The 26,517-nt window shown below is 50.2% G+C and overlaps 4 protein-coding genes and 4 non-coding genes across 12 annotated transcripts; 3 read left to right on the forward strand and 5 right to left on the reverse strand.

The window, feature by feature from the left end:
* The first annotated feature begins 1,524 nt into the window (after positions 1 to 1,524).
* Positions 1,525 to 3,638, forward strand: MRPL58 (mitochondrial ribosomal protein L58). Its single transcript, XM_056506159.1, has 6 exons — positions 1,525 to 1,727; positions 1,965 to 2,001; positions 2,114 to 2,173; positions 2,779 to 2,861; positions 2,956 to 3,125; positions 3,404 to 3,638. Exons 1-6 carry the CDS (start codon positions 1,563 to 1,565, stop codon positions 3,486 to 3,488), a joined length of 600 nt encoding a protein of 199 aa, XP_056362134.1. The 5' UTR covers positions 1,525 to 1,562; the 3' UTR covers positions 3,489 to 3,638.
* A 2,097-nt stretch (positions 3,639 to 5,735) lies between these two features.
* On the reverse strand, positions 5,736 to 5,808 carry TRNAR-CCU (transfer RNA arginine (anticodon CCU)). Its single transcript has one exon. It is a non-coding gene; the product is annotated as a tRNA-Arg (tRNA).
* A 766-nt stretch (positions 5,809 to 6,574) lies between these two features.
* TRNAR-UCG (transfer RNA arginine (anticodon UCG)) lies at positions 6,575 to 6,647 on the reverse strand. The gene has a single exon. It is a non-coding gene; the product is annotated as a tRNA-Arg (tRNA).
* A 1,523-nt stretch (positions 6,648 to 8,170) lies between these two features.
* On the reverse strand, positions 8,171 to 8,243 carry TRNAR-CCU (transfer RNA arginine (anticodon CCU)). The gene has a single exon. It is a non-coding gene; the product is annotated as a tRNA-Arg (tRNA).
* A 23-nt stretch (positions 8,244 to 8,266) lies between these two features.
* LOC130260347 (5-hydroxytryptamine receptor 3A-like) lies at positions 8,267 to 13,947 on the forward strand. Of its 5 annotated transcripts, none has more exons than XM_056505624.1 (9): positions 8,267 to 8,407; positions 9,959 to 10,113; positions 10,561 to 10,605; positions 10,700 to 10,809; positions 11,442 to 11,608; positions 12,323 to 12,486; positions 12,623 to 12,833; positions 12,988 to 13,168; positions 13,313 to 13,947. In XM_056505624.1, the coding sequence occupies exons 1-9, from the start codon at positions 8,389 to 8,391 to the stop codon at positions 13,590 to 13,592; spliced, it is 1,332 nt and encodes a 443-aa protein (XP_056361599.1). In that variant the 5' UTR covers positions 8,267 to 8,388; the 3' UTR covers positions 13,593 to 13,947. The 5 variants fall into 5 exon arrangements, with proteins under 5 accessions (XP_056361599.1, XP_056361601.1, XP_056361603.1 ...); XM_056505626.1 differs by having other exon boundaries at positions 9,956 to 10,113; positions 12,326 to 12,486; positions 13,049 to 13,168; positions 13,313 to 13,787; XM_056505628.1 differs by having other exon boundaries at positions 8,276 to 8,407; positions 12,326 to 12,486; positions 13,049 to 13,168; positions 13,313 to 13,683.
* On the reverse strand, positions 8,444 to 8,516 carry TRNAR-UCG (transfer RNA arginine (anticodon UCG)). The gene has a single exon. It is a non-coding gene; the product is annotated as a tRNA-Arg (tRNA).
* A 519-nt stretch (positions 13,948 to 14,466) lies between the features above and the next one.
* On the reverse strand, positions 14,467 to 17,198 carry ATP5PD (ATP synthase peripheral stalk subunit d). The gene is made up of 6 exons (XM_056505631.1): positions 17,112 to 17,198; positions 16,411 to 16,540; positions 15,751 to 15,847; positions 15,201 to 15,272; positions 14,797 to 14,859; positions 14,467 to 14,671 (listed from the first exon to the last, which is right to left on the reverse strand). Exons 1-6 carry the CDS (start codon positions 17,167 to 17,169, stop codon positions 14,540 to 14,542), a joined length of 552 nt encoding a protein of 183 aa, XP_056361606.1. The 5' UTR covers positions 17,170 to 17,198; the 3' UTR covers positions 14,467 to 14,539.
* A 15-nt stretch (positions 17,199 to 17,213) lies between these two features.
* Positions 17,214 to 26,220, forward strand: KCTD2 (potassium channel tetramerization domain containing 2). Its single transcript, XM_056505630.1, has 6 exons — positions 17,214 to 17,533; positions 18,847 to 18,955; positions 19,511 to 19,602; positions 20,239 to 20,334; positions 22,055 to 22,180; positions 22,884 to 26,220. Exons 1-6 carry the CDS (start codon positions 17,276 to 17,278, stop codon positions 22,911 to 22,913), a joined length of 711 nt encoding a protein of 236 aa, XP_056361605.1. The 5' UTR covers positions 17,214 to 17,275; the 3' UTR covers positions 22,914 to 26,220.
* The last annotated feature ends 297 nt before the right edge of the window (positions 26,221 to 26,517 follow it).

Below are 26,517 nucleotides of genomic sequence, written 5' to 3' on the forward strand. Positions count from 1 at the left end.
AAGGGACCTTGCTCCTCCATTAACTGACTGTACCCTCACTCACACAAGGAGTGACCAGATCCTTGGACTCCTCAGCCTTTCCCAGGTTTCAGGGATGGCTCTTGACAGCATTTGCTCACCAGTGACCACCAAAGGGTTGAGGTGGCTTCTTCAGCCAGGACCAGTGACAAAGCAGTTCATTTCTCCAGCTGCAATGCCAAAGGTTTGGCTCTCTTGGCTCACATCAAAATCAGACCTTGCCATCCCAAGCCCTGCCTGACAGGGAGAGCAGTTTCCAACCATCCAAGCAGAGATCACTCAGCTTTTTACCAAGGCTCTGTGGACCCGCACAGCATGGGAATGAAGCAAAATCAGACAACTGTCCATTTAGACTGGTCTGGTTTCACCTGTGTGACCTTCCAGCTCCTTTCCCAGCCCCTCTGTGGCACTGTCCTTGGAGGGTGCTCTTGCACAATAACCACCAGACACGTTTGACAACAGCTGCTAAATGAGTCATCCTGCCTTGAGTATTTTTCCCATCCCTCTGGCTACAAATCACAAATATTTACCTGTTCCCTGTTAGAAATTAAGGTCACCAGATGGCATGGCTTGCTTCTGACAGCTCTGAGTTTTTTCCTTAAAGCATTTTATTTTCAGTTGAGTTTGGACAAGGGTAGTGGAGCAGAACTACAGGACTCAGAAATTCGATTAAAGCCAAGTGAGGAGCCCTTTGTGGCACTGAGCTGCTCAGGTGCAGCCAGGGCAGAGAACCATCCATGATCAGGACTTGCTTCTTTCCAAGGACTGAGTTCCCTGACTTTAAATGGATTATCTGGGTGGGACTCAGCTCAGATCATTCACACAGTCTGTACTGGTTTCTGAACACCCATTTTGGCTTCATCCACAGTTTGAAATAAGAGATTGTCAGCTCCTGTCAAAACACCAGAGCAAATGACAGCCCATCCCTGCCTGTGCATTTTCCTGCTGCCAGGAACAGCAATCCCTGCCCCTCTGGAACACACACCCTCTTGTCAAGCCAGCCTGACAGCTCCAACAAGAGTAAAAGCTGAAGGATTTCCACGACTGCCGCACTCCCCTGCATCCCACATCCACTGCTGCTATATCAGCTTTCAAATAATTGTGTGTGTATATATATATATATGGTATATTTGTATGTAACTCTTTAGCACTCTTGAGAGGATAAAAATGTGAAAATTGAAGCAGTCCAGGTGCAAAAACTAGACGATACACTAAAAGAGCTGGATGTATTTTCATTTTCAATACTGGCCAGCAGCAGGCCTGGGGCGCACAGACACCATAACCAGCCCTGGCCTCCCTCATCCCCCGCGGCCCCACAGGCCCCGTGCGCCCCCACAGCCACATACACCTCCCCGCCCCACAGACCCCCAGCACGGACGTGACACGCTCAAGATCCATCCCCACAGCCCCACAAGAGCCATTTATCTCTCTCTTATTCCTCTAAATCGCCCCTTTACTCCCTCCACCCAGCCCCGCCCCGGAACGCGGCGCGCCGCCGCTGTTTCCGCGGGGACGCCTGGCGGGCGCGCACCGAAGTGGCCAACATGGCGGCGCACACGGTGCGGGGCCTGTGCCGGCCGCGCCCGGCGCTGGCGCTTCTGTGCGCCCGCTTCTCGCAGCGGGCCGCCGCCGACACCGAATACCGGAGCTCCCACAGCCTGGACAAGCTGTACCCTCCGCGGCAGGACGGAACTGCCAGCCGCACCGCGGTCAGAGGGGTGGGGGGGAAGAGGAAGACGGCGTCTGGGCGGGGTTTGGTTGATTGACAGCGGGTGGGCGGGTTTTATTTAATGGTGTTCGCTGTGTGGGCGTGGTTATCTGTGCGGTGGGCGGAGCCTGCGCGGGTGGGCGGGGCCACTCCGAGCCCGTGTCCCCGGGTCTGGCGGGATCCCCGGGACCCCCCAAACCCCCGGGACCCCCCGACACCGCCCCGATGTCTCTTCCAGGAGGAGCCGCAGCCGCCCGCCCTCGACATCCCCATGGGTGAGTGAGCCCCCCCGCCAAGCACAGCCGTGCCGGAGCCGGGCAGCGCCCGCGGGCACCGAGCCCTGCTCCGAGCTCGGCTCTCCCGCCTCAGCCCCTTCTTCTCTTGCAGCTCGCCTGACCGTGTCCTACAGCCGGAGCAGCGGCCCCGGCGGGCAGAACGTTAATAAAGGTGAGCAACAGCTTCTCCCTTGGAAAAACCACAATTTTCGGGTTTTTTTCTGCACCATGTGGCAAAATATTGGGAACTTGAATTTAAACACTTAAACAGTGGACACCTATTTTTCATTGTCATCACCCTGCATTTTAACACAACTTCTGTGTCTTCATAGTGCTGGAGACCAGTGGTGAAACGTTTGATGCCTCTAGGAACAAATCAAACTTTGAGATTTACAGACTTAGAGGGATCATTGCTGCTACAGGTGCCACAAGGCACCTCTATCTATAGATCAAATATAACAGAGCCAAGTGGATTCTGAAAGTTCACTCTGCAATAAATTCTCAGCTTAATTCAAATAAACTTAAAATACTGCCTGTTCTGCCATTAAAAATTACATAGGCAGTGGCTGGCAATAAATTCTGTAGTGTCTAGAAAGGCAAATACCACGACAGAGTAGAGTGGTGTGTAATGATACAGTGGGAAAATAATTGTGACCTTTCAGGAAATTCATGGACTCATCCCATGTTGAAAGCCAGCAGAGATCAGGCTGAATTATCTCATAAATCTGAGGAAGGCAGGGTGTGACATGGAAACAAAGACCCTGTTTTTCCTCCCAGTGAATTCCAAGGCAGAGGTTCGATTCCACCTGGCATCAGCCAACTGGATTCCCGAAGCTGTGAGACAGAAAATGGCTCTGATGGTACCAACCCTCCCCTTCCAATCAGGGTTTCTGTCAGAACATGACAGCTCCAATGAGGTTTCATTGGTCACATCACGTTTTCCCATCCCTTCAGCACAGGAATAAGATAAACAGGGCTGGTGAGCTGATTGTGACCTCGGAGGAGAGTCGCTACCAGATGAGGAATCTGGCGATTTGCCTGGAAAAAATCCGGACCATGGTCACGGAGGCGATTGAGAAACCCAAGGTGGTGTCTAAGGAGACAACACAGCAACTCATAGAGAGGTATCTTCATTAAAATGGTCTTTATTTGGGCTCAGGCTATCACGTTACACAATTTAGTTTACAGCATTTTAAAACAATTTTGTTCATGCTCCTTTCAATTCCCTTTTTTAAGGAATATCACCGATCCATTAGATTTTAACTGCTTTGCTGGGTAATATCACCAGAACAGGGACTGATTTTTTTTCTCTCTGAGTATATTTGTTGGTTCATCAGATTTCAAAACTTGAATATTTAAATGTTTTCTTTGTACACTGAGGGATCTTTTGATTTTGTTTTAGGGTGGAAAGAATGAACCGTGAACGGCTACGACAGAAAAAAATACACTCAGCTATAAAACAGAGCAGGAAGGCAGATTTTGACTGAGAACAGCAGAGATCCAAGCCCTTGGCATTCCATCTTCCTAAAGAAGTGGTGTTTACAGCTGTAAATGATGCTAAACTCATGAGCTGTATTGAATAAAAATAGCCTAAAAGTGTAAATAAAAGTATTTAACATCTTTTGTAGCCAATGGTACACTGTGATGGCCTGTCAGTCATTTTTCAGAATAATTATTGTTCTCATTTGAGAGGAACGAAAAATTCTTGTCAGCCACTCTTTTTTCTTAATGTTCTTTGTGTTCTTCAAGCAGCCTGTGCTCCATCAGAGCACCCTCTTCTGCTGAGCACAAAGCTACAGTAGATTTTTGGGGAAAGAAAGGGAAGAGTAACAGCAGTCTCAACAACATATCTCAATAGAAAATAGAATCTTAAAGCATTAAGTTTGGAAAAGACCTCATGGGTCATCAAGTCCATCCCTTAGAGTATCCACTGTTTCTTTCCTTCTAATTCCCTTCAGCTTTATTCCTTTCGTTGATTTTTATCTAACCCAACAAAGCACATCATTTGCTTATAAGCTAAAGCCACATCAGGATTTTGGCAGAAATCTCAGCACTAGGAGACAGAACCCAACCTGTAAGTGCAGGAGGCTTCTGGCCTTTGAAGTGGGACACCAAAATCCTTTGGATGAGTCCTCCAAGCTCATCAGTGGATCCTGTTTAAGGAGAATGAAGCTCTGTGGTGTGATGTGTTTCACCACTGCCAAGTGGGATTATTGGGAGGCTCAAAGAAAGCAAAATCATCTTTTTCTTTTTTTTTATGTCTGGCAGGGACCCTAGTGGATAAGGCAGTGGTCTTCTAAGTCAGGGATTGTGGGTTTGAGTCCCACCCAGGTGGGAGAGATGGTTCTGTTTTAGAAAAACCTCAAATAAGAGAGGGAAGTCATCCCTGGGATTTATTTGGGGCACATGGGGGTATCAGAGCTCTGCTTCATCCCCTTTGGAAGGGGAGCTCTCCCCTGACACAATGTTTGCATCTGCAAAAACAGCATTAAAAGCCCAGATCCCAAAATGGATTGTTGGGGGCATGCAGGAGCACATCCCAGAAAACCCTGCCCTGGCCTCTGCACTCCTGCTCGGCACCAGGAGCATGCACCTCATTTCACATTTTCCCTCAGCTAAAGCTCTTCTGCAATAAAACACTGAAAGATTCAGGTTGGAAAAGACGTCTAAGATTTATCAAGTCCAACCCAGCACTGCCATGTTCACCATCAAACCATGTTCCCAAATGCCACATTGTGAAAAACAAGTTTCACTTTCCTGGTAAATTTTAAAAGGTTTAATAAAAGACAAAAAGAGCCAAACAATAAAGCAAAAGGTCGTACAGGCAGGTACTTAGCCTTTAGCCAAGAGCATGCACTAACTCAGAAAACACTTCTTTAAATGCATTGTTCAAAATCATCCCCCCCAACCTGTAAATCAACATGTCAGTACTCCCTGATAATGGAGGATCAATAAATTCTTTCCCTGGGGTTCTGGTGTCACCGATAATCCAAGAGTGTAAAGAATTTCCTGATTATCTTTTTTGTTTGTTTCTTTACCTTTCTCTGAGCTAGTTACATGAAAAAAAAGCTTTTTACATTACCATTTTATAGTCTGAAAAAAATATGTATTTATCACACTAGTATTTCTAAGTTTTGTTAATAGCAGAACTATTCATACAGCAAAGCTTTTCAGCATTATACATATAGTATCCATTTTAATATTTGCAAAAAGCCAATAGTATAATATGTACTTATAACACACATCCACACGCGTTTTGAACACTTCCAGGGATGGTGAATCCCCTTTTTCCCTGGCACGGGAGGGTCCCCTCTCACAGGTACAGCTTGGCCTCTACAAACTTTGGCCTCTACAAACGAGGGGATGTCGCTCCCTCTGATGTTTTGTGACACTGAGCGTTCACAACCAGGCCATCCAGGACTGCAGCAGCCTCAGCCGAGCCTCCCATCCCAGCAGACCTCGCTGCTCGGGGCTCCTTAGATTTGTAAAACTTTGCTTCAAGTAAAGCCCTCGGCGAGCAGGCGACACCGGGGCGCGGAGGAGTGGGAATTTCAGGGATTAAAAAGCAGATTCCGAGTTTGCGCCTGGTTTAACACGATGAAAAATGTGCGACTCGTGCCCGGAGGTGCGAGAAGGAGAGCGAGGACAGCGGGAAGGGACGAACCGAACCGAACCGCGCCTCCCGCCGCAGCGAACGGAGCGGAGCGATCGCGGACCCGCCGCGGGAAAAGAGTCACCCCAGATGGGACTCGAACCCACAATCCCTGGCTTAGGAGGCCAGTGCCTTATCCATTAGGCCACTGGGGCCACGCACTGGAGCTCTCTAGGCGCCTCACTTAACTCTCTGCTGGCCAGACGGGAGTGCAGCGCTATAGATGGGTTCGGGGGATCCCGGCCCGTCCTTCCGGGACCACCCCGGTCTGAACGGCGAGCCGCCGCTCCCCCGCCCCTCCAGCTCCCGCACCTCGGCTCACAAACGCCAACGCGAGGTGAGGATGTGTGTGTGGGGAGAATGGAGATCCCCGCGCAGCCCCTCCGCCCCACCGGGAGCCGGCGGTGCCGGTTCGGGGTGCGGTGAAGCCCCGAACCACCCCCGGAACCGAGCGCTCGGTCCGCGCCCCGCGGAGGCAGCGCGGGGGGCCCGGCCGGGGGAGAGCTGCCGCCGCGGTGGCCGAGTGGACAAAGTCACTGGTCCCGAAAGCGAAGGTGCACGTGTTCGAGTTCTAGTTTGGGAGTTCGAGTCCCTCTTGGGGTATCAAAACCTCCAACATATTCCCTACTGCAGCTGGGTCCAGCAGAGCAGTGAGCTCGTATTCCCCACCGAAATGCCGCAAGATGAACCGTGATCCCGCACTGTAACTCACCCGGCAGTAGGCAAAATCTCGGCTCTTTCGTTTTCCCAGAGATCGGCTCCTCTCCCTGCTCCGAGCGCTGCCCCACCGACGGACGTGAATTGCCCCTCATTGTCAGGGACCGGACCTCCGGGCCAAAATCCCACCCTCAACGAGCTGGAACTCTCATCTCCCCTCGAGAGGCAATTGAATGCCCCGAGTATCTCTACATGGCTTTAAAACAACCACGAAGGGACTCGAACCCTCAATCTTCTGATCCGAAGTCAGACGCCTTATCCATTAGGCCACGTGGTCTCCCACACGGGTCTCCCCCGGCCGTGTCACACAGCGGGGGCTCCCCGGCGCCCCCCGGGTACCCCCACATCCACCCCAGGCCATCCCCGCTCTCCATCCCTCCTGCAAGGGTGGCTCGTGTCCCGACCCAGCCCTGGTGATGAAGAACCCTCCCCGGGACACCGTGTGCCACTAGGTGAGTGTAGGTGTGACGGTCACAGCGTCACCAGTGACAGGCACCGCTGCAGCAGAACGCTGTAACACTGCTGGAAAAACACCACGGGCCTCATTAACCTCCTGATTTGTTCTCCACCTGCTGCAGCTGCTCTCCTTAAAACCTCTGTTTCTCATCAAATCCCAAATAATGTTTCCCAAAGCCCACCACAGGAAGGTATATAGTGCCCAGGGCTTGGGCAGGTTCATTGTTTTCCAGTCAGCACAGCCTCCCACACCTAAGAGAAAAAAACTACTTAAGAAGAAACTTCACTTTGTGTTTACTGGTGCAGCATTACCCTGACCACAGCTACCTTTAAAATCCATTAGCTCTGCAGGAAGAGACCCTCCAGGCAGCTTCTCAATGTAACGAATCTGAGAGGGCGTTATCCCAAAAGCACTTACGGGGAGGACTTTGGCCCCAGGGAAGCACAGCTGAACTCTGTGACCCCATTGACCAGCCCCTCACGGAGAGTGGTTTCTGATGGAGGAAAGCTTCCCGACCATCCCATCTCCTGCTCTGGAGAGGTCCCCCATGCAAGGTGGACATGAACCAGCATCAATGGGCTTCTTTTTGGGGCTCAGGTGCAGCTGATAATACAGGGAGCGCCTGGAAGGAGGGGAAAATGCAGCTGAAATTCAAGAAAAGCCCAGCTCTGCCCAGACAAAGGTAACCAAACAATAACTGCAAATGCTCTACTTTGGCACCTTCTGGGACACCTTGAAGGATATTCATGACCTACCCAGAGCCGTCCTTTCACTAATACCCCTCCAGAAATCAGCCTTTCATTAACACCTCTCCTCTCATCTACAGGTCCCAAAGCAAAGCTGGTTGTTATTCCCTCGATCACAGCCTCACCTGAGCTCTGGGACCACACAACTTGCTGGGCAAAACATCCGCCCAAACCTGGGGCAGTCTGCAGCTGCTCCTCGTTGTTTCCCTTCTCCATGAAATCTGAGCAGGGACCACTGGCCAGGAGCAGTCACATCATCGCATCCACAGCGGCTCTTTGCACACGGAGAGAGCCTGGAGCTGCCACGGGGACCTCACTGTCCCAAAACACGTCACGGACCACCATGACCTCCCTCTTTGGCCTTTCCCCACGCCAGGCTCCGTGTCCAGCGCTGTGTTCAGACAGGGCACTGCTCTATCCACACCTCTGGGCTCTCCCGGCGCATCAACCTCCTCACCTGGCATCTCCCACCCGCACGGGGAATGTCTTCCCACCGAGCAGCCATAACCAGCAGAGGCAGGAGGAGGGGGCCCGGCCCACTGAAACGGGGAGAAAGAGCGAGGAAACACGGCTGGGCAGAGGCAAAAACGGAGCACTCACCCCAGATGGGACTCGAACCCACAATCCCTGGCTTAGGAGGCCAGTGCCTTATCCATTAGGCCACTGGGGCTGCGCAGGGCGCGCGCCCCGGCCCGCGGGAACGGCCCCGACCCCGCTGAGGGGGCGGCCCGGGGCCACACCGGGGCTGCGGCGGGGCCGCCGCGAGCAGAGCTGGGCTCGCGCTCTCCCTTCGCTCCCGGCGGGGCAGAGATGCGATGGGAGAGACGGGAAAAGGTGATTTAAAAGTGTGGGGCAGGGGGGAAAAAAGGCCGACCACGAAGGGACTCGAACCCTCAATCTTCTGATCCGAAGTCAGACGCCTTATCCATTAGGCCACGCGGTCGCTTTACGGAAGCCCCCTCAGTGATGGTGGCAACCGCCGGCATCGCCCCCGCGCCCCTCACGGGCAACTCTGGAGCCCCGGCAGCGGCGGGGGACACCGGGGGACACGGGGGGGCTAGGGGGACACCGGGGGACACGGGGGGCTAGGGGGACACCGGGAGACACGGGGGGCTAGGGGGACACGGGGCGCATGAAGATCTGAGGGGGACACGGAGGTCTGAGGGGGACACGGGGGTCTGAGGGGGACATGGGGACCCAGAGGAGACACGGGAGTCTGTGAGATACATGGGGAGCCAGAGGGACACGGGGGTCTGTGAGGGACACGGGGGTCTGTGAAGGACAGGGTGTCTGTGGGGGACACGGGGGCCAGGGGGGACACGGCAGTCCAGGGAATTCCTGGGGGACAGGGTGGTGGCAGGGGACACGGCTGGGGAGGGACCATCCGCTGCCATGGGGAATACTGCTGCCGGAGGGGGAATCCAGTGTGGGACTTGCTGACTGCAATTGCTTCCCTGGAGCCGTTCTTGGAATCACGGAATCATGGAATATCCTGGGCTGGGTGGGACCCACAAGGATCACTGGGATGACAGCAGGGAAAAAAAAAAAAAGCAGAGATGGAGAGGAGGGCAGCAGAGAAAAATACAGACAGATAAAAACCCAGAAGTCTCTGAGCCTTTCATCTTAACTGTGAGGAGTATGGGAGATCAGCAAGGAGGCAGAACCAGAAAATCCATGGGTGCATGGAAGGCTCGGTGGGAAATGAGGACGTGGTGTGGTCTGACAGGGCTCAAAGGAGAGCAGCCTCCCCCACAGCCCTCAGCCACACAGACACTAATTCCTGAGCCATTTCAGTGGGGTTGCAACAAACTCTCAGCCCTATAAACGAGACTAAATTTGCTACTGAGTAGCTCTGTCTCTTCGCCTTTTCTTTGTGGAGATGGGCTCTTTCTTTTCCTCTCCTTCAAATTGTTGGATTTTTTTTAATGACCTTATTTTTCCTTCACCACAACTAAAGGCAACTCCCAAGAGCCAGCTGAGTGCATCAAACCATTAGCAAATTCTCTCTTCCAACAGATAAAATATCTGTTTACAAAAATCCATCCCTCATTAATAAATATCAAATCAACTTCCACATAACAAATGACGTGTCCTGGTCCGGTTCATAAGACACACAGTACCATTCTCCTCCTTATTTGGAAGCAGGAGATGATGCAGGGAGTTTTTGTAGCCATCCTCACCTTTTCTCTTGGGACAGGTAAGTGCAAGGGGGGATAGATAACCTTTGAGGAATTCTGTTCTCATCTGTGTGAGAAGGGATTTTTGTGTGTTAACGACGTTTCTCACATCCATAGCTTTACACCCTTTCTCTTTTGATGCATCTCTCACAGGTTGAGGTCTTGCCTTGATGTTTTTGTGTTTCAAGTGGAATTCTCTTTCCAGCAGGGGCTGCTCCAAAGTACCTCTGCACCTACTATGACATTGTTGACTACCTGAACATCTCCTCTCACAACAAGCTGCACACGTACATTCTGCCAAAGATAAATCTGGAGCCTGTGGAAGTGACGCTGGATTTCATGCTGGTGGCAATTCTCTCTGTGGTAAGGACCAAAATGAGTCTTTACAACAGGAAAGGGGACTATTACTAGGTCAGGGTTTGAGTCTTCTGACAGCAAGTCTGCAGGGGTGAGAATCAGCCCCTTCCAGTTCAGCTTCCTGCTGTTGGAAAGCACCTTTGGAAGACCTGGAGTATTTTCTCCAACTTCTTCCAGCACTCACATCCAGACGAGCAGCCTGCTTTGTAGGAGGCTCCAAAGACCCTGCAGAGTGCCTGAACTGGGCAGGGCATTTGCAGGACACTGCCATGGAAAAGTTAACAATAATCTCTTGTTTTTCCTAACCATTGGACTGTGTGCTCCCATCTTCAGCTGTAGGATCAAGAGCTACGAGCTCTCCTCCCAAGCCCAGTTACTGCAGTCTGTGCTCAGGGAAGAGCTTCTGCATTGGATACATCTAAGAAAATCAGCTAAATATCTTTGTTTCTCCAGGTGGAAAAGCTCCAGACAGTCAGTTTTTACTTCGTCCTGAACCTGGTAGGTCCCTCAAGAACATTTCTCACCTGATGCCCAACACAGAGTCTGGAGCCCAGCCCAGAGCTCATCCCTCTCCTGCAATTTCTTCCCTCAGGAGTGGCAGAACCCTTTTGCAACCTGGGACCCACTGGATTTCTGTAACATTTCTGAAATTATTCTGCCCATGGATACGTATTGGTCGCCCCCCATCTTCATCTTAGAGCGGTAGGTTCCGCTTTCATTTTTATTCACTGGCTTAACAGAAATACAATGGATGCAAACTGTTGGTTATAGTATAGGAAAGGGATAAACTCAGATGGCTGAAAGTTGTTCCCTTGAGCTCTCTGTAACCATGAGCCTCCTAATTTAGATTAATGGTGACCACAGTTTATACAAAGCACTTAGTGGCTCTGTAATACTGTAACAGCTCCTGAAATATCCCATCTGGGCTGTAGCTAAAGCTGAGGAAGCAGCAGAAACCAGCACTGGAATAAAGTGACCTTTGGTAGTGTGTGGAAAGATACAGGGCAGAGCACTGAGGGTCTGAGAGAGGGGTGGGCACCTCCACCAGCTCTCCAGAGGGAGAAAGGAGTGGGAAGCAGAGCCAGGAATGAGCCCCTTCCCTGGTGAGGGCAGAGAGGCAGGAGGTGCTCAGGAGGCATGGAACTACAGCAAAACTTGGTCCCAAAGGGCTCCTGAGCCCTTCTCCCAGCCCTGGTTTCCTCTCCTGCTGCTGCATCCCATGGCTGGGTGATGACTCAGAGCCCCACAAGCAGGGTGTTCACAGCCTGGTTTTATGGGCCTAAGGCACAGGCAGCATCTCAGACTCAGTTCCTCTCCCTGTCTGTTCCCTGCAGAGTGAATGGGCAAGACCCAGAGCTGAATTACATGGTCCTCACCCACAACGGCAGCTTCAACTCCACCCGGCCCTTCCAGGTCACCCTGACGTGCAGCCTGATAATCCTCAAGTTCCCCTTCGACACCCAGACCTGCAACTTGAGCATAGCTTCATTCCTCTACCCAGGTACAGCTGCAGGCTGAGCTTTACCCCTCTGGGCTGCATTTGGAGGAAGACTAGATGAGGTGGGCCCTGGTAACTCCTGGGCTCCTGAGCAGCACCACATGCTCTCAGTGGGGTTGAGGTCATATGAGACCAGGGAAAACGAGTTAAAATGATGCCATTCTGTCCTGGCACATTTCCCAGCAACATCTCTGGAACAATCTGGATATTCTGTGGCAAGCCCATCCCAGCATTGGTTTCTACAAGAGACACAAGACCAGGAGGCTTCCTGCAAAACTGTTACATTTTCACATAGAATTTTGCAGGACTGGTCTTTAAACACACTTGAAAGCCATGAACATGGGAGGAAATCAAATCCAACCATTAAAAGACAGTTTCAGGGATTCAAACTGCAGTTAGAATTCATCCCAACAGGAAAGGCTGAAATATAAGCAGAGGTGATGCAAAATCTTCCTGGTCCCATCTACAAAGGACAACTGCCCTAATTCACCAGATGTTTCCCCTCTGATCCATATTCCCAGAGGTACAGCCAAGCCTCTTTTCAGAGAGACCTTTTTAATTTCTCCCTCATGGGCTGAGAAACCCCAGCAGTGCATGAAACCTTCCCCACTCTGTCTGCATGCACCCTCAGTTGGGTGGGAAAGGGAGAGGAATAACTGACCTCTAATAAATTCCTAAATTCTTCAACTTCCCTCCCTCCTCTGCCTCCTGCCCAAGCAGTAACAGACTTTGTCATGAAGACGAGACGGACACCAGCTGAGATCATGAAAGACAGCCAGAGTTTCTTTCTAACTGATGGAGAATGGAAGTTCACCAACCTGAGCGTCATTGAATACACAGAAATTCTGGATGACAAACATTTTTCTGTGGTCACCTATCTGGTATGGCAGTACTTCCATATTATATTGCACTGATTTGGCACCAAAAATCCCAGTTATAAAACAAGATTATTGTTTACATTAGGGGACCAGCCTTTGCCAACACACTGAATCACCTCCTGCTCATCTTCCTCAACAGATTTCCATGGAGAGACGACCCACCCTCTATATTCTGAACCTGATCCTCCCAACATGTGCCCTGTACTTGCTGGACATGGCTGTGTTGTTTGGACCCAGCTCTCTTGAGGAGAAAATCAACTTCCAGATTGCCATCATCCTTGGCAGCTCCATGCTGGCTGTGATTCTCAACAACAGCCTCCCAACTTCCTCCAACAAACCACCCATAATAGGTACCCACCTTTATCGAATAAACCCTGGATTTCACCCAGGTGTCAGCCCTAAGGAAGGTCTTTGGGTGTTTAGAGACACGTTCATGATCACTGAAGTAATGAACAGCTAAGCTTGATTAGCTTGCTGAGTTAGACTTTCCCTGTTTCCCACCAGGCAATGGAATGCAAGAAAATGCCAATTATCCAGCTTTCTGTGTTTTCCTGTTGTTCTGCAGTGGTGTTTTTCCTGGGCACCTTCCTGCTCATGATCATGGCTGTGTTAGACACCTTCTTCCTGCTGTACCAGCAGCGCAAATCCCTGCGCTTGGACAAGGTCCTCAGAGGCTTCCAGCAAGGTAAAACAACCCATAACACCTTGCACAGAGAAGGTTTGGGACATTTTCCTGCACGTTTGTTGGAGCCAGGGTGGGTTTCTAGTGCCCAGGCAGTGTGAGCCATGCTGACCCTGCTGTGCTGACACTGCCCTTTGCTCCCTGCAGACCCACAGGAGCTGCCCAAGAGACCCCCAGGCAACCTGGCCAAGGGGGGTCCCCAACTGCTGCACCTTCCCAAGAAGGCCCAGGGACAAGGGCAGCCAACCAAGCACCTCTGGCAGCTGCAGGAGCTAGACCCATTTCTGCCAGTTCTGGAGAAGGTGCTTCTCTACAGCCACCTCTTCCTGTCCCTGTTCTTTTTTACTGTGATTTCTGTAAAATGGAGCAGCTGAAGATCAGCTCTGCCCAGTGCCAGCTCAGTTGTTCTCCACTGTCTTGCTTCTGACCCCCCTGCTGTAATTTGCTCATGCTCAATTCAGAGCTGCAGTTCAGTTGCCTGAATAAAATAAAATTAAATTAAAATTGAATGTCACAGGACCTGAGATCTGCATGCGTAGTGCTTTGTACTCTGGTTCAATAGAACTACAGATGTTCTTTAAGTATTCTGTGGGCTACTAAGCTATTTGAATAAAATAGTTGTAAAATCTGGGGATAACATCTTCATTCTACCTATCAGTAATTCTGACCTCAAACATGACAAAGAGGAAAAGGGGTTGATTGCCTTCTCTTAGAGGAGTTTCCATCTTGAAGGTGTTTAAGAATTCCATCTCATATTATTAAATAAAACAACACAAGTCTTCACTATTGTTTCTGTGAGTTCCAGTGAGATCAGCAACATCCAGAAATCCAGAGCAAAGAGAAAAGGAGCACCAGGATTAAGTGTTCTTAAAAATAACTAAAAGAGTAACTTTTTTATGTGCATCTCAACACACTCCTTCAACTCCTTTTGCAATTGGCTTCTCCTAAACAATCACAATCAGCCTAGAAAACAGTCCCAGACCTGTGCCTGTAGAAGTCCTGAGACATTCCAGACACACACAAATCACTGCCAAATACACTCCAGAATCTCAAAGGGCTCCATACCTTCAACTTCTGAGCAAGTGTCTGCCTGCAAGGAACTCCATTCCCTGCACCTCATGGTTACAGAGAATGACAGGAGGTTTATTTGCATTACACAAGGCTCAGTTTGATCAGCAGGACGGGGAGCTTGGTCCCTGCTATCAAAGCAAGCTCATGGGTAGTAAACACAAAATCCAGAAAAAACTGAGTGTTTATGAGTTACAGCATTGCTCCGTGTTACTCAGAACTTATGTCTCACATCTAAGCCACAGAGAGAGAAAGCTCTTTATTTATAAGATCACTGAGTCTGACAGTCATTAAACTGCTCCCACTTTACAGATCACCAATTGGCTTGTGGGGCCAGTATGGATATTTCTCCTTGTTCAGTTTGCTTTCAGGGAAGGCATCACTCAAGTCTTCAATTGTCATCTGTTCAAAGGGAATCATGCTCTTGAGCTTCTGGAGCTGTGGAAGCAGGGACAGACACATCACAAGTCAAGGTCAGCAGGAAGGAGCAAAGCACACCCAGGAGAGCAAGGGGTGTGCAGGGTGGGGTCCAGAGAATATTCCCTAAGCAAAGTCCAGCTCACCTGCTGCTCATACTCGGCGATGCGGGCTTTGGAAGCCTGGATGTACTCAGCAGTGCTCTTGGCCTGGGGAGAGCAGAGCACGTGGGGAGTGTGGTTATGAGAGACACTGATCCAGAGGGAACCTGCACACACACCTCACCATGCCTTCAGCTGGCATTAAAATCCATCATTGTTACACTGGGTAACTGATGGAATCTCCAGCAGATCCCCAACAGCCAAACCCTTCCCTGTGCAGGGATCCCCTTGCTCAGAAAGCCAGGGGTACATGTGAAGGGCTGAGCTGTGCCCTGGCTCAGGCTGCCCTGCCCATGCAGGAGCACATCCAGAACATCACCTCCCTCTCACCCCTTCCCATCCCCACAGAAGACAGGGACAGCCTCAGTGGTAGGGAATGGTTCACTTACAGCTTCCTTCTCCTGGGCATCAATCTTGGCAGTTTGTGTATCCACTGGCTCAGGAACCTTTAGTGCACTAAACTGTACATTGAAAGAACATATTTTTATAAGGTTTGTTTGACTGAAACAATCCTTCACATCGAGGTCATCTTCCCTGGCAGCAGGGGAGCATTCCCTCCTTTCTTCCTGGGATTTGCTCACAACCATGTAAGTTAATGAGCTAAAAGTGATCAGTGCAGCTGTCCCCTGTCCCTCCCAAGCAGCACTTGCTCACCCTGGAGTTTCCAGCCATCTCCTCTGTCCTACTCACCACCCATTCCTCACAGCACTGTAAGGAAGCTGAAGGTCCCACACCACAGACCCACCCTATACAGTTATTTCCCCCAGCACAAAGCTCCCAGACCCATCTGAGCTCAGTGGGTGCCTCCAGTCTTGGGAGGCAAATTTTCATAGTGGCACAACCAACCTTCTCCGCTAATCCTGGTGTTTTCCTCTCAATGCCCCAATTAAACTCCAAAGAGCAATACCCAGGAGACTGGGTATTGGCAAGGAGACTGACCTTCTTCTGGAACTCATCCACCATTCCAGCTTTGGCAACATTAGCTTTGTAGAAAGCCCAGTCAATGGTCGGTGGCTTCTCCGGCAGCGCAGCCAACCTGAAGGGATGAAGCACAGCAGACATGAGCAGCAACCTGAATGTCAGCACAGCCTGCCATGCTTAGTTTAGGTGTTCTCAGGTTTGAAACAAGCCATTTCTGTAAATCCTTCTGTCCTTGGAACAGGCTCCTCTGCACAGACAAGCAGAGCTCAGCCTGCTTCATTCAGCCCCTCTGGGTGCAGCCCTTAAGGAAGGATGAGGCTGTTTCACAACACTGAACCAGAAGCAATCAGCAACATTCCCTGTGACAGCCAGCACTTGTATCAGGCAGAGGATGCTAAAGGATTTGGGAACCACACATGAATTTGTAGAGCACTAAACAGCGACAAACTTGTGCCAAAGCAAAGCGCGTTCACAGAACTGCAGCTACAGCTTTACTCTGGGGAAGATTAACTAAAGGTGATTTGCCAAAAAAAGCCGCCAGCCGCCTCAAGGTGACCTGCTTTAATACCTGCGAGGCCACTGGTGCGGGACCACAGGCAGCGACAGGCAGCAGCACTCCCAGCTGGGCGGCTGGGGAGGGCTGAGCGCCCCGCGGAGCGGAGCGGGGCGGGCACTCACCGGGCCGTCAGCGCATCGTTGCGGGTCTTCAGCGCGTTGAACATGGCTCGCTGGTTCGGGGGCACTCGCTCGGCGAAGGCCGCCCAGTCCACGGCCTTCAGGGCAGCTCTGCGTCCCGCCATGGCGCCGCCTGGCCCGGGAGACAGCGGTGGGTCACAGCGGGGAGCGGGGCTGGGAGGGCGGCTCCGGTGGGAACGCGGCACCGAGGGGGCGCGATACGGGACACGGGGGACGGGGCGTGGAAGGGGTCGGGTCACGGAACAGGACGGGGACACTGGGGGATCGGAGCACGAGGAGAATGTGGACACTGGGGATGGGGACACGAGGAGAATGTGGACACTGGGGATCGGGACACGAGGAGAATGTGGACACTGGGGATCGGGACACGGAGAGAATGTGGACACTGGGGATCGGGACACGGAGAGAATGTGGACACTGGGGATCGGGACACGGAGAGAATGTGGACACTGGGGATCGGGACACAGAGAGAATGTGGACACTGGGGATCGGGACACGAGGGGCGCTCCTGAGCCCCGCCGCGACCTCACGCTGGCCCCCGTCCTCTCCCACCAGACTCCCAACACCGAGGACGTCCCCAGCCTGTCCTGTCCCCCAGCCTCGGGATTCCGGATCCCGCTCCCCGTCCCCGGGACCCCTTTCCCGCAGCCCCTCCCGCCCCCCGTTCCCAGCCCCGCTCTCACCTTCACTGACCGACACCGCAGTCCCCGCCGCCGGAAGTACCGCCCCCTCGGCGCCCATCGCCCAATCAGAACGCGGCCTCACCGGAAGCCATCATCCCCGGAAGCGGCGCGGGCCGGAAGCGGCGCGGGCGGCGATGGCGGCGGGCGGGCGCTGAGGCTCCGCCATGGCCGAGGGGCCGCCGAGGGGCCGCACGCCCAGCCCGGGCCCCGGGGGGGCACCGGGGCCGCCCAGCCCCCGCGCGGCCGGAGCGGCGGCGGGCTCCGCCGGGGCGCTGTCCCCGCCCGCCGCCGCCTCCAAGTGGGTGCGACTGAACGTGGGCGGCACGTACTTTGTGAGCACCCGGCAGACGCTGTGCCGGGAGCCCAAGTCCTTCCTGTGCCGGCTCTGCTGCCAGGAGGGGCCCGAGCTCGGCTCCGACAAGGTGAGGCCGCGGCGGTGCCGGGACCCCCCCACACCGGGACAGCCCCTCCCTGAGCCGCCACGGCACCGGTGTCACCCGGGTGTCGCCGAGACTTGTCCCATGGGCGGGGAACGCCCCGGGCTGCCCCTGTCCCCGAGCCTCCTGGCCGATCTGCCCCGGCTCTGGGGCTCCTCACTCTGACACATCATCGGCTTGTCCCTCGTGTCCCACGGGCAGGGAGGGGGTGGCATCCCCGAGAACGGGACTTGGCTCTGTCCTCCCAGATGCCACCGGTTCTGATCTCTCCCCGCGCCATGGACTCCGCTCAAGGAGAACCCACCTTCCCACAGTAGTAACAGCAGGGAAGGAAACTCCTAGAAACAGGAATGTTGCCATTTCTCACACTGAGCATGTTTGTTGTTGTTTCTGGTTTTTAACATATTTCACTTCACTCTCAAAAGATCATGGCTGGACAGTTTTGAAGTCACTGCAGTTTATTTGTAAGGATTTTGCAAACTACTGTTCTTGCAATTGCAGATTTTCCATAGGATGAGCTGCATAAGGTGTTGTAAATATGTTGTGAGTGGGTCAGCCAGAATTAGCCAAGTCTGTTGCTGCTCCATTCAGAGTTTAATCACAAGATAAATCCTGGTTGTGATCGAAATATCAGACAGCAGCATCAGTGAGGAGAGGAGGTATTTCAGAATGGGTTTGCACAGTTTCTTATTGCTTTAGATTGGTAGGAGAAACAATGCTTTAAATTCATTAAAAGAGGGATGTGAGAGTTCGCAGAGGGCTTGTCAGTGCTTCAGAGCTGCTCAAGAGATGCTTTTGACTGTGAGTTGTTGGTTATTTTATGCCAGTAGTTGTATTGCTGGACATATGGCTGGAGCATTGCAATGTGTGTTTGCAGTTGGAAAGGGGAAAAAGTTGGAAATGGAGAACTCTTTTGGCTGTGAGGTGCTGTTAGCTAGAACTGGAGATCCCATTTTTCTCCAGAGCCTCCCTCCTAATTAAACGAGTCTGGAGAACAGGCTTAGCCAGAACACAGCTGCCAGGTTTTGGTTCTTACTGTAGTGAAAAAACCCTCCTAAACCCAGCTTTTTTCTCCAGGTCCATAAACTGTGAGTACAAGTGCTTCATTTAAGGCATTGCTGGGCTGCAAGGTTCGTAGATCAGATACTGAAAAATATAAATGGTTTAAATGTAGCATCATTTGCACACCTCCCACAGGCAAATGAGTCCAGGTTCTCAAAGAGAAATTGTTCAGTTTATTGTGTCAGATTGAAATTATTTTTTCTGGCACCACTGAGCTGTCCCTGTTTTGTTGTCAGGATGAGACAGGGGCCTATCTCATTGACAGAGACCCCACGTACTTTGGTCCCATACTGAACTACCTCCGGCACGGGAAGCTCATCATAAACAAGGAGCTTGCAGAGGAAGGTAAGAGCAAAACACCAGGAAAGGCTGGAAGTGCTGTTTGATAGCACATCCAGGAGCCCTCACCAAAGAATGGTGTGAGCAAGTTTCCCAGGAGTGCTGTTAGTACTGTTAATTGCTCATTAGTGGGGATTAAGTCATCAGATTCTGTGTCTTCCTGGAAGCAGAGGCTGCAGCTCAGCACACCCTGTCGCTGTTCTGCTGAGCCCAAGGTCTGGTACAGCCCATCTGCCCCTCACAGACCATGGTTCTCCCCAAACAGGCAGCTCTGAGGGCTTTCCCTTGATGGGGCTGGGTGAAGAAATAGACATTGTACAATAGACATGAGATTTCTGATAATCCCAGGGAAAGGGGAATAATCTTCCTTAAGGATAAAGGAGGTGACAGCTAGTCGGGCGTTTTCTCCTAGCCTGGGAGTAGGAGGTGGGTGGCACATTTGGGACTCTGACATTTGGGCAAGATTTGGAGTCAGAAGCAGGTGTTGCATCCTTGTGACAGAATCATCTTCATTCTACCCTGTGCAAAGTGCCAGAATTTGTGCTCTGGGTTCCTCCTCAGGGGTGCTGGAAGAGGCTGAGTTTTACAACATCGCATCCCTCGTGCGGCTGGTGAAGGAGCGGATACGGGACAACGAGAACAGAACCTCTCAAGTAATGCACCTCTGGGTTGTGGAGTCACTTCTGGGGCACAGCAGGACAAGCATGGCTGCAGGCCCTTGCAGTAGCACTTCTTTGGTTCAGCACTAACAGGAATAAATGCTCTTAGGTGGATGCAGGGCGTGGCTAGGAGAGAGTCTCCAGTGTGGCTTTATAATGCACAGAACCATCCCAGCACTGTAGGGAAAGGCAAGGGACACTCACAGGAGAGGGGCCAGGAGCAAAAAGGGTGATTATAAAGCAAAACATACTGCTTTGATAAAGAACAGCTCAAACTCTTCCTTCTCTAAACCATTTCTTCCCTTTGTCTCTCTGTGACATTTTTCCTGCTGATGCTTAGCTGATACCAGCACACCCAGTAGATTCAATTTCAGAAACGTTTTCAAAAAGCAGCAAATGGCTTTGAAAGCTAAAGAAGTTTTGCTTTCACTGTAGCTTAGACACCTAGAAAGCTTTTAAGAGAAGAGTGCCAGGCATATGGTTCTGTTTTGGAATCAGTGGGATTAAAAAGCCTTTAGAAAGCCTGTGTGGCTCTGATTTCCTAAGACAAGAGCAGGAATGGCTTATTAATTTTCTAGAGTGATATAAGCAAAGCAATTACTAAACTACAACAATTGTTCTCTGCTCCAGGGACCCGTGAAACACGTGTACAGAGTGCTGCAGTGCCAAGAGGAAGAGCTCACACAGATGGTGTCCACCATGTCCGACGGATGGAAATTTGAACAGGTACCATTACCAAAAAATGGCAGAATTCCTTTGAAAACTGGATATGGAATAAGCAGAGTTGCCTGTTGAGTTGCACTTTACACTGCTCTGCTCTTCTGGATAAGCAGCCTGACCTGAACAGCAATCCTCTTGTGTCTATTTACTGACAGGGGAGAGCAGAAGTCATTCAAGCTGCCAGAGAGATCTCATTTTCTCTCAGGTCTTCTTGTCTCCTTGTGAAATCCCAGAGCGGTTCTTCCCTTCCCCTGCATTTCATCATATACACCAGGCCACAGTATAACAGTTCTATCCAGGAAAATTACCAGAGTCATAAAAAACCACAGCACAAATTTCTTGGAACCTCAAAGCCACGACTGCTGCATTTGCTAAAGAGGCACTGAGTGACATGAGAACTTCTCTCAGATGTCTTTGCAGTGCAGCTGGTTCCAGGGCTGGGTGTTGCATATGGCATTAGTTCCAGGTTTGGTTTCTGTAATCAAGCACAGTTCTCTTATTTCTGAGGAGGCAGAACTAGAGGCAGCTGACCTGTGTCTTATATTATATTAAGAAAATACAGAACAGGCTCTGTAGATTACAGCAGTATCCCATTTAGTCCAACTTCAGTACAAGTGGATGCTGTGGGAAATGTGCTGACGTGAAATGAAGCAGAGGATTAGGAACTGCACTTCCCATCAGTTGTTCCTATGGATCTGTTCTGTAACGCCTGAAAACTATCTCAGAGTGGAGAGGTGGCCAAAACCCTGCCCCTGTGAGGAAACAGTGAAATCTTGTGGTCAAGAACCACTCACTGCTCCATGGAAATGCAGTTCTCCAGCACCCAGGTTTTGCTGTCCAACATTTTACAGAATCTGCCTTTCACACAACCTCATCTACACCCAAAACCTTGAGGCTACAGGCAGTGCCTTCCATGGGAACCTGCACCCTTAGATCTTTCCTGATCTTCCTTTTCAAATCTATAATCTATAAATATGGAGCTGGCTCTTCTAAAATCTATTAGGACATGGAAGCAAAGGTTTACACTGCACAATAAAGTTTCCTGGATACACACAGTTGGTAAGAATCACAATGCTTTCTTCAGATGACTTGGATTGCTTTTCTGGAAAGCAGAACTGAGTTGTAAATGACAAATTAGCTCTGCACTCCAGGATGTCCTTTTAATGTAATAATGATGAATGAGACAGATGGTATTTCTTGGATTGAGTCCAGACCCCTCAACACAACAGTAATAGAATATAATCCCGTTTACACAGATACCAGACTCCATCTTGGCAGCATCCACATAAAGGACAGTGTCTGTTTGCCACATGTCCCCAGTTAATCCAACATCTGCCTGGGGTAAAGATTTCCCGTTTCCACATCAGTCACAAGGCAGGTTGAGAGCTGAGTTCAGCAAGGACCAGGCAGTTTGCAATGCCTGCCCACATCTGAGTGAACTGGATATTATATATTGCATAATCTGTTTTCCCTTTTTCCACCCTCAGAAACAGGGCAGTGTTGTGCTGTGTTCAGCATTAGTTTCAAGCTGGAATTCCTTCCCGAGGCTCCAGGTGCCACTAGAGGGCTGTGGAGCTCGGATGTATCCCTGCCTTGTACACACACACAGGAGGCTACAGGGGAAACTTTGTCCAGGACAGATCTCCTGGGACAGTCCCATCTCACAGCAACTGTAGGAATAAAATCAACTTATTGATAGTTACCTTGTCTGTATCCTCTTGCACAGCTGATTAGCATTGGATCTTCCTATAACTATGGAAATGAAGACCAGGCAGAATTCCTCTGTGTTGTGTCCAGGGAGCTCAACAATTCTACCAATGGCATTGTCAAGGAGCCAAGTGAGAAGGCCAAGGTAAGGCACCTGCTGAGATGTATCAATTTCAATTCCCCTTGAAAGAAAAATCTTTCCTGCACCAAGCTGCAGCAGTAGTTCTGTGGATCAACTTTCCCATTGCCTTTTCTATCATCCCCTCTTGGAAGATTTCATTATTTACAATAGGACAAGATCTAAGGCTCTTTGTATATTTCAAATTAATACCCAAATTCTGAAGGAAAGAGTAACTTGAAGAGGGAAAACAGAGTAGCAAGGACCTTTGAGATTAGTCAGGTTTTGTGGTTGAAGGATGTTGCAGGGAGAAACAAGATTTTTGTTCTTTTTCAATCCTCCCTATCCCTGGAAGTGTTCAAGGCCAGTTTGGATGGGGCTCTGAGCAGCCTGGTCTAGTGTGAGGTGTCCTTGCCCATGGCAGAGGAGTCAAACAAGATAAGCTTTAAGGTCCCTTTCAAACCAAGCCATTCTATGAATCCACTTTTCTTTTTTACCCCCAGAATAGAAACAAAGGCAACATCTTTATCTCCTGGCAAGCAGCTGAGCAGGATTTCTAGAGAGGAGGGGCTGGTTCACCCTTAACCAGCATATCAGTTATTGTGGTGGCATAAAAGCCTGCAAGCTTCTCTCACATGTTTCCTTTCTCTGCAAAAAACAAGGACTCTGAACAGGAACTTTTGCATTTGAACTTGTCTGAGGTTTTCATAGAAGGTCTCATCTGTTTCAGATTCTTCAGGAGCGAGGATCCCGGATGTAACTCAAGTGTCCACTCCATCACACTCCCGGATGTCACAGGGCAGTCCAGCTGGGCAGAGCAACCCAGCCCTTGTACAATAACCAAGCTAATGCAAAGCAAAGCCAAGCCTGTCCTGCCAATGGCAAATAATTCTGGTCATAACCAAAGGCTTTTCTCTTACCCTGGAAACCGAGGAAGGAAAAGACTCTTCCAGCTGGATAGTCCTTTCCACAAGTATTTGTTTTATTTACTTGGCCAGCGCTGTATTGAATTTTTCCGACAATGGCTGGGCCGGATTCCCAGTCAGAGCCTTTGTGAAGGTTGCTCAGGTCCTCAGGCCCTTGTAATCAATCCCACCTTTCACAGGCTGCTGTGGGTGGGAAGGTCTATATTTGAGCTGTGCCATTTCTTGCACCCAGGTCTGTCACCAGAAAAGTGCAGGGACCTTGCAGTGCTCCCCACTTCTTCCCCAAATCTGAAGAACAGGGCTTTAAAAGTAGGAACAAAACAACCATTTCTAAAAAACCCACACAAATTTTTCCATCCTTGCTTTGTATTTGTTCCTTGTTCAGTTCCTAAGAGCTGAGTTTAGATCTGAGGGGAGGGGAGTTGTGTGTCCATCTGACATAGGTCTCACTGGTAACACTATTACACATGGGCTCCTGGTATTTTCCAAAGCCCATTAGTTTGCATGCATAAACAAAGAGGCCTGTGTTCACCCAAAATAGTGATAGAGTGATAGTCCTGTCCTTTACACTTCTCCACAGAGCAAGAATGGTGACATCTTCCCCTCCAGTACCCTGCCATGGCCATATCTTAGCCTGGTGCAAAGTCACAAGGTTTAGGGACTTGCTGCTGCCAAGTTCAGCTTTGCCTTGTTTGTCTCCAGCAGTGTGGGCTCTGTCTCCTTCCCTCTCACCAGGGAAGGCTTCAGGCAGAATTTCTTTTGTACTGTACCAAGCAGGTAGGTTTGTCTGACCCCATGAGATCCTTTGAGAGGAGATCCCCTATTTACACGCAGTGATTTACCTGCAGCCCCCACCTTTAAGAGATCACCTCAAATTACAGAGGGACATCACAGAACTGGGGTGGGGGGATTTGGTGAAAAGTTGCCAAACTATTGTAATGTTTTTGTCCAAAGTGATGTGTCAACTTTTGTGACTTTTCTTTCCTTTTTTTTTTTTGGAATGCCTTGGATGGATGTGCAAAATGTTCGTTTGTGCCTCTCTTGAATTCTAATCTTAGCCAAACTGCAGTTACTGGTTCCCCTCTGTTATCCTGTGCCACCCCTAACCAAGGGCATGTCCCTCCTAGTCTGGTAAATGGAATTTCATAGGAATTTGCTGCATGTTTTTCCCCTTTCATCCTGGCTTTGTTCTTTGTAGCCCAAGTGTCCTGGCACTTGGGTCATTTTCAGTCAAGTCCCAAACTGACATTACAGCAAAGCTTCAGAGATGCTGGAATTCAGACATTGACAAGCTCAGAGCAGATGTTTCTCAATAAGCTACCAGAAAATTCCTCACCTGGACTGAGGGGTTGGGTTCCTTTCCAGAGGGCTTCAGCTACCCATGTTCTCCTGAAAGTTCTGACACAGAATTAGGCAGGTTACCCATCTTAATCACTTGTTGCTGAGAGGGTCCTACCAGTTCAGCGACCAAGATGTGCAGCAAAGACACTGAGTGGGTGGCACTGCTGTGCTCTGCCTCTCTCCAGTCCTTCTGCACATCCTCTTGCCTGTCCTCCATCCTGCTCTGCCAGTGCACCTCCTCCAGTGGAGCCTTTGCCTCTTCTCAAGACAGACTGGTTAATTGTGCTAGATTAGTCCTGGTAACAACAGACTGTGCCAAATGTCTTTGAATTCACATTGTGTCAGTGACAGGCTGTTGAATCACAACTGGCTTTCCACCACACTGAAAAACACAGCTCTGCTTCCCTCCATCTGCCCTGTTTATAACGTGGTGAGCTGGTGTTGGTGTGATTGGACTACACACCTTGGCTGGGCCTGAACAACACTGTGATGTGTACAGATCTCCCTCCTCTGTCCTTATCCTGTAGCCTCAGCCACTGTCTGTGCTCACAGCTAAGAAATCAAGAAGCATATGTATGCAAGTTAGCAGCCTGAAAAGCCCTTTAACACTCTCATTTGTCTTATTCCCCTTCCTCAGAGGAGGGAGTTTGGGGAACTGGTCAAGAAATACCAAACTAAAGGCAACAGGAACTGGTCAGGCTGTATTTGTCAGACTGATGCCAGCTGAGCACCTTGTTAAACCATGGAGATCCAAGCAACACTGGCTGCAGAGGGAGACTCAAGTAGACTCAGAGCTCAAGTAGATAAGAATAACAAACACTTCCCTGGCTTTTTTGTGTCACCAAAAATGCAGCAGGTGGTAAAGCCCACTGGAGGCAAGGAGGGTTGCCTGATGCAGTGATGCTATTGCTGTCCCCTCTGAGCCACAGAGGGCCTAAAAGTGACCATTAGCAGGTGAATGGCACAGCTGTTTAACTGATGAGCACAAGAAAGATCAGAGTTGCCTCTTGGTTTTCCCTTTCATGCTGCTTTTGGCAGTGAGAAAGTGCCAGGGGACCATGGACTCTTTGGGTTCCATTGCACAGTCCTTTGAAATTCAGCAGAACAAGTTTATGGTAGAAAACCAATCATTGGTTCTGGATGCTCAAGTTTTTGGGTGATATGTAGGACCAGGCATGAAGTCCATCCAAAGCAGGTACATTCCCAGTGAAGGATTTCTTCTTTCCTGACTGTTCTAGGTCACCTTTACCCTGAGACAGGGCTGGTCTCAGCATTATGCACCAGTTGCATCCCTTCTATGCTCAAACAGGGCTTTTCCTTCCATTGCCTTTCACTCAGTCACACTATATCAAAATTAGGTCTGAATTAGGATGAAATTTGTCCCATTCACTCTAAAAAATTGTAGCATGTGGTGAGTAGAGTAGGAGAGCAGGGGTAGATCTACTGGCTGTCCAAGAGTGCTTGTGCCTCTTGGGAAGGTTCACTTTAAAGCATTAATCCTGGGAATGGAGCGTATGACATTTTGGTTTTTTTAAAAAACTTTCCCAGTGGCCTAAATTGTTCCATTATGGCAAGACTGGAAATAACCTCTTGAAGTGTCTTTGTTTCTGCACATTTTTAAAAACTGATTTTTCTCAGGGGTGACTGAGTGGGCTGAGGCGAAGGGGGCCTGGTTGGCTGCGGGGCAGGGGCCGGAGCAGCCAGGCTGTGGGCTCCTACCCGGAGGTTTTGTACAGTTTGTCACGTGTCAGTGCCCTTTGCTACTGTTTCTCTTTGTTTATTAAATGTGTTTGAATAACAGTTGAGCAGCTGTGATTTATTTTTTTTTTCCCCCAATAAATATTCTGAGATGCGTTTGAAAAGTTTGAAGGGCAGCCTGCTGCTTTGCCTGCACCACACAAATAATGCATTATGGGGGAAGAAAGGTGTGTGACACCTTGGGTGTGACAGCCAGAGCTGGTCTGTAAGCTCCCAGACAGATTGGCCATAATAGACCTCACCTGGACCAGCCTGGTTCGTTAGAGAATAGAAATAAATGAGTCCCGGGTGAGGTAATTACGGGTTAGATTGGAACTCCAACAGGGACCCCAGCCAATC

The sequence above is a fragment of the Oenanthe melanoleuca genome, chromosome 18 (assembly GCF_029582105.1).
Source record: "Oenanthe melanoleuca isolate GR-GAL-2019-014 chromosome 18, OMel1.0, whole genome shotgun sequence".
Classification (NCBI taxonomy): Eukaryota; Metazoa; Chordata; class Aves; order Passeriformes; family Muscicapidae; genus Oenanthe; species Oenanthe melanoleuca.

Excerpts from the sequence above, each read along its gene's own strand:
- LOC130260347 (XM_056505624.1), top strand. Across the intron at positions 12,487-12,622 it reads TTTCTGTGGTCACCTATCTG|ATTTCCATGGAGAGACGACC; the intron begins GTATGGCAGTAC and ends CTTCCTCAACAG. Across the intron at positions 12,834-12,987 it reads CAACAAACCACCCATAATAG|GCAATGGAATGCAAGAAAAT; the intron begins GTACCCACCTTT and ends GTTTCCCACCAG.
- KCTD2 (XM_056505630.1), top strand. The coding sequence starts at position 17,276 with ATGGCCGAGGGGCCGCCGAGGGGCCGCACGCCCAGCCCGGGCCCCGGG. Across the intron at positions 20,335-22,054 it reads ACGGATGGAAATTTGAACAG|CTGATTAGCATTGGATCTTC; the intron begins GTACCATTACCA and ends CCTCTTGCACAG. Across the intron at positions 22,181-22,883 it reads AGCCAAGTGAGAAGGCCAAG|ATTCTTCAGGAGCGAGGATC; the intron begins GTAAGGCACCTG and ends CATCTGTTTCAG.
- MRPL58 (XM_056506159.1), top strand. The coding sequence starts at position 1,563 with ATGGCGGCGCACACGGTGCGGGGCCTGTGCCGGCCGCGCCCGGCGCTG. Across the intron at positions 2,002-2,113 it reads CGCCCTCGACATCCCCATGG|CTCGCCTGACCGTGTCCTAC; the intron begins GTGAGTGAGCCC and ends CTTCTCTTGCAG. Across the intron at positions 2,862-2,955 it reads GACAGAAAATGGCTCTGATG|CACAGGAATAAGATAAACAG; the intron begins GTACCAACCCTC and ends CCATCCCTTCAG.
- ATP5PD (XM_056505631.1), bottom strand. The coding sequence starts at position 17,169 with ATGGGCGCCGAGGGGGCGGTACTTCCGGCGGCGGGGACTGCGGTGTCG. Across the intron at positions 16,541-17,111 it reads TGCGGTGTCGGTCAGTGAAG|GCGGCGCCATGGCGGGACGC; the intron begins GTGAGAGCGGGG and ends CTCCCGGGCCAG. Across the intron at positions 14,672-14,796 it reads TCGCCGAGTATGAGCAGCAG|CTCCAGAAGCTCAAGAGCAT; the intron begins GTGAGCTGGACT and ends CTGCTTCCACAG.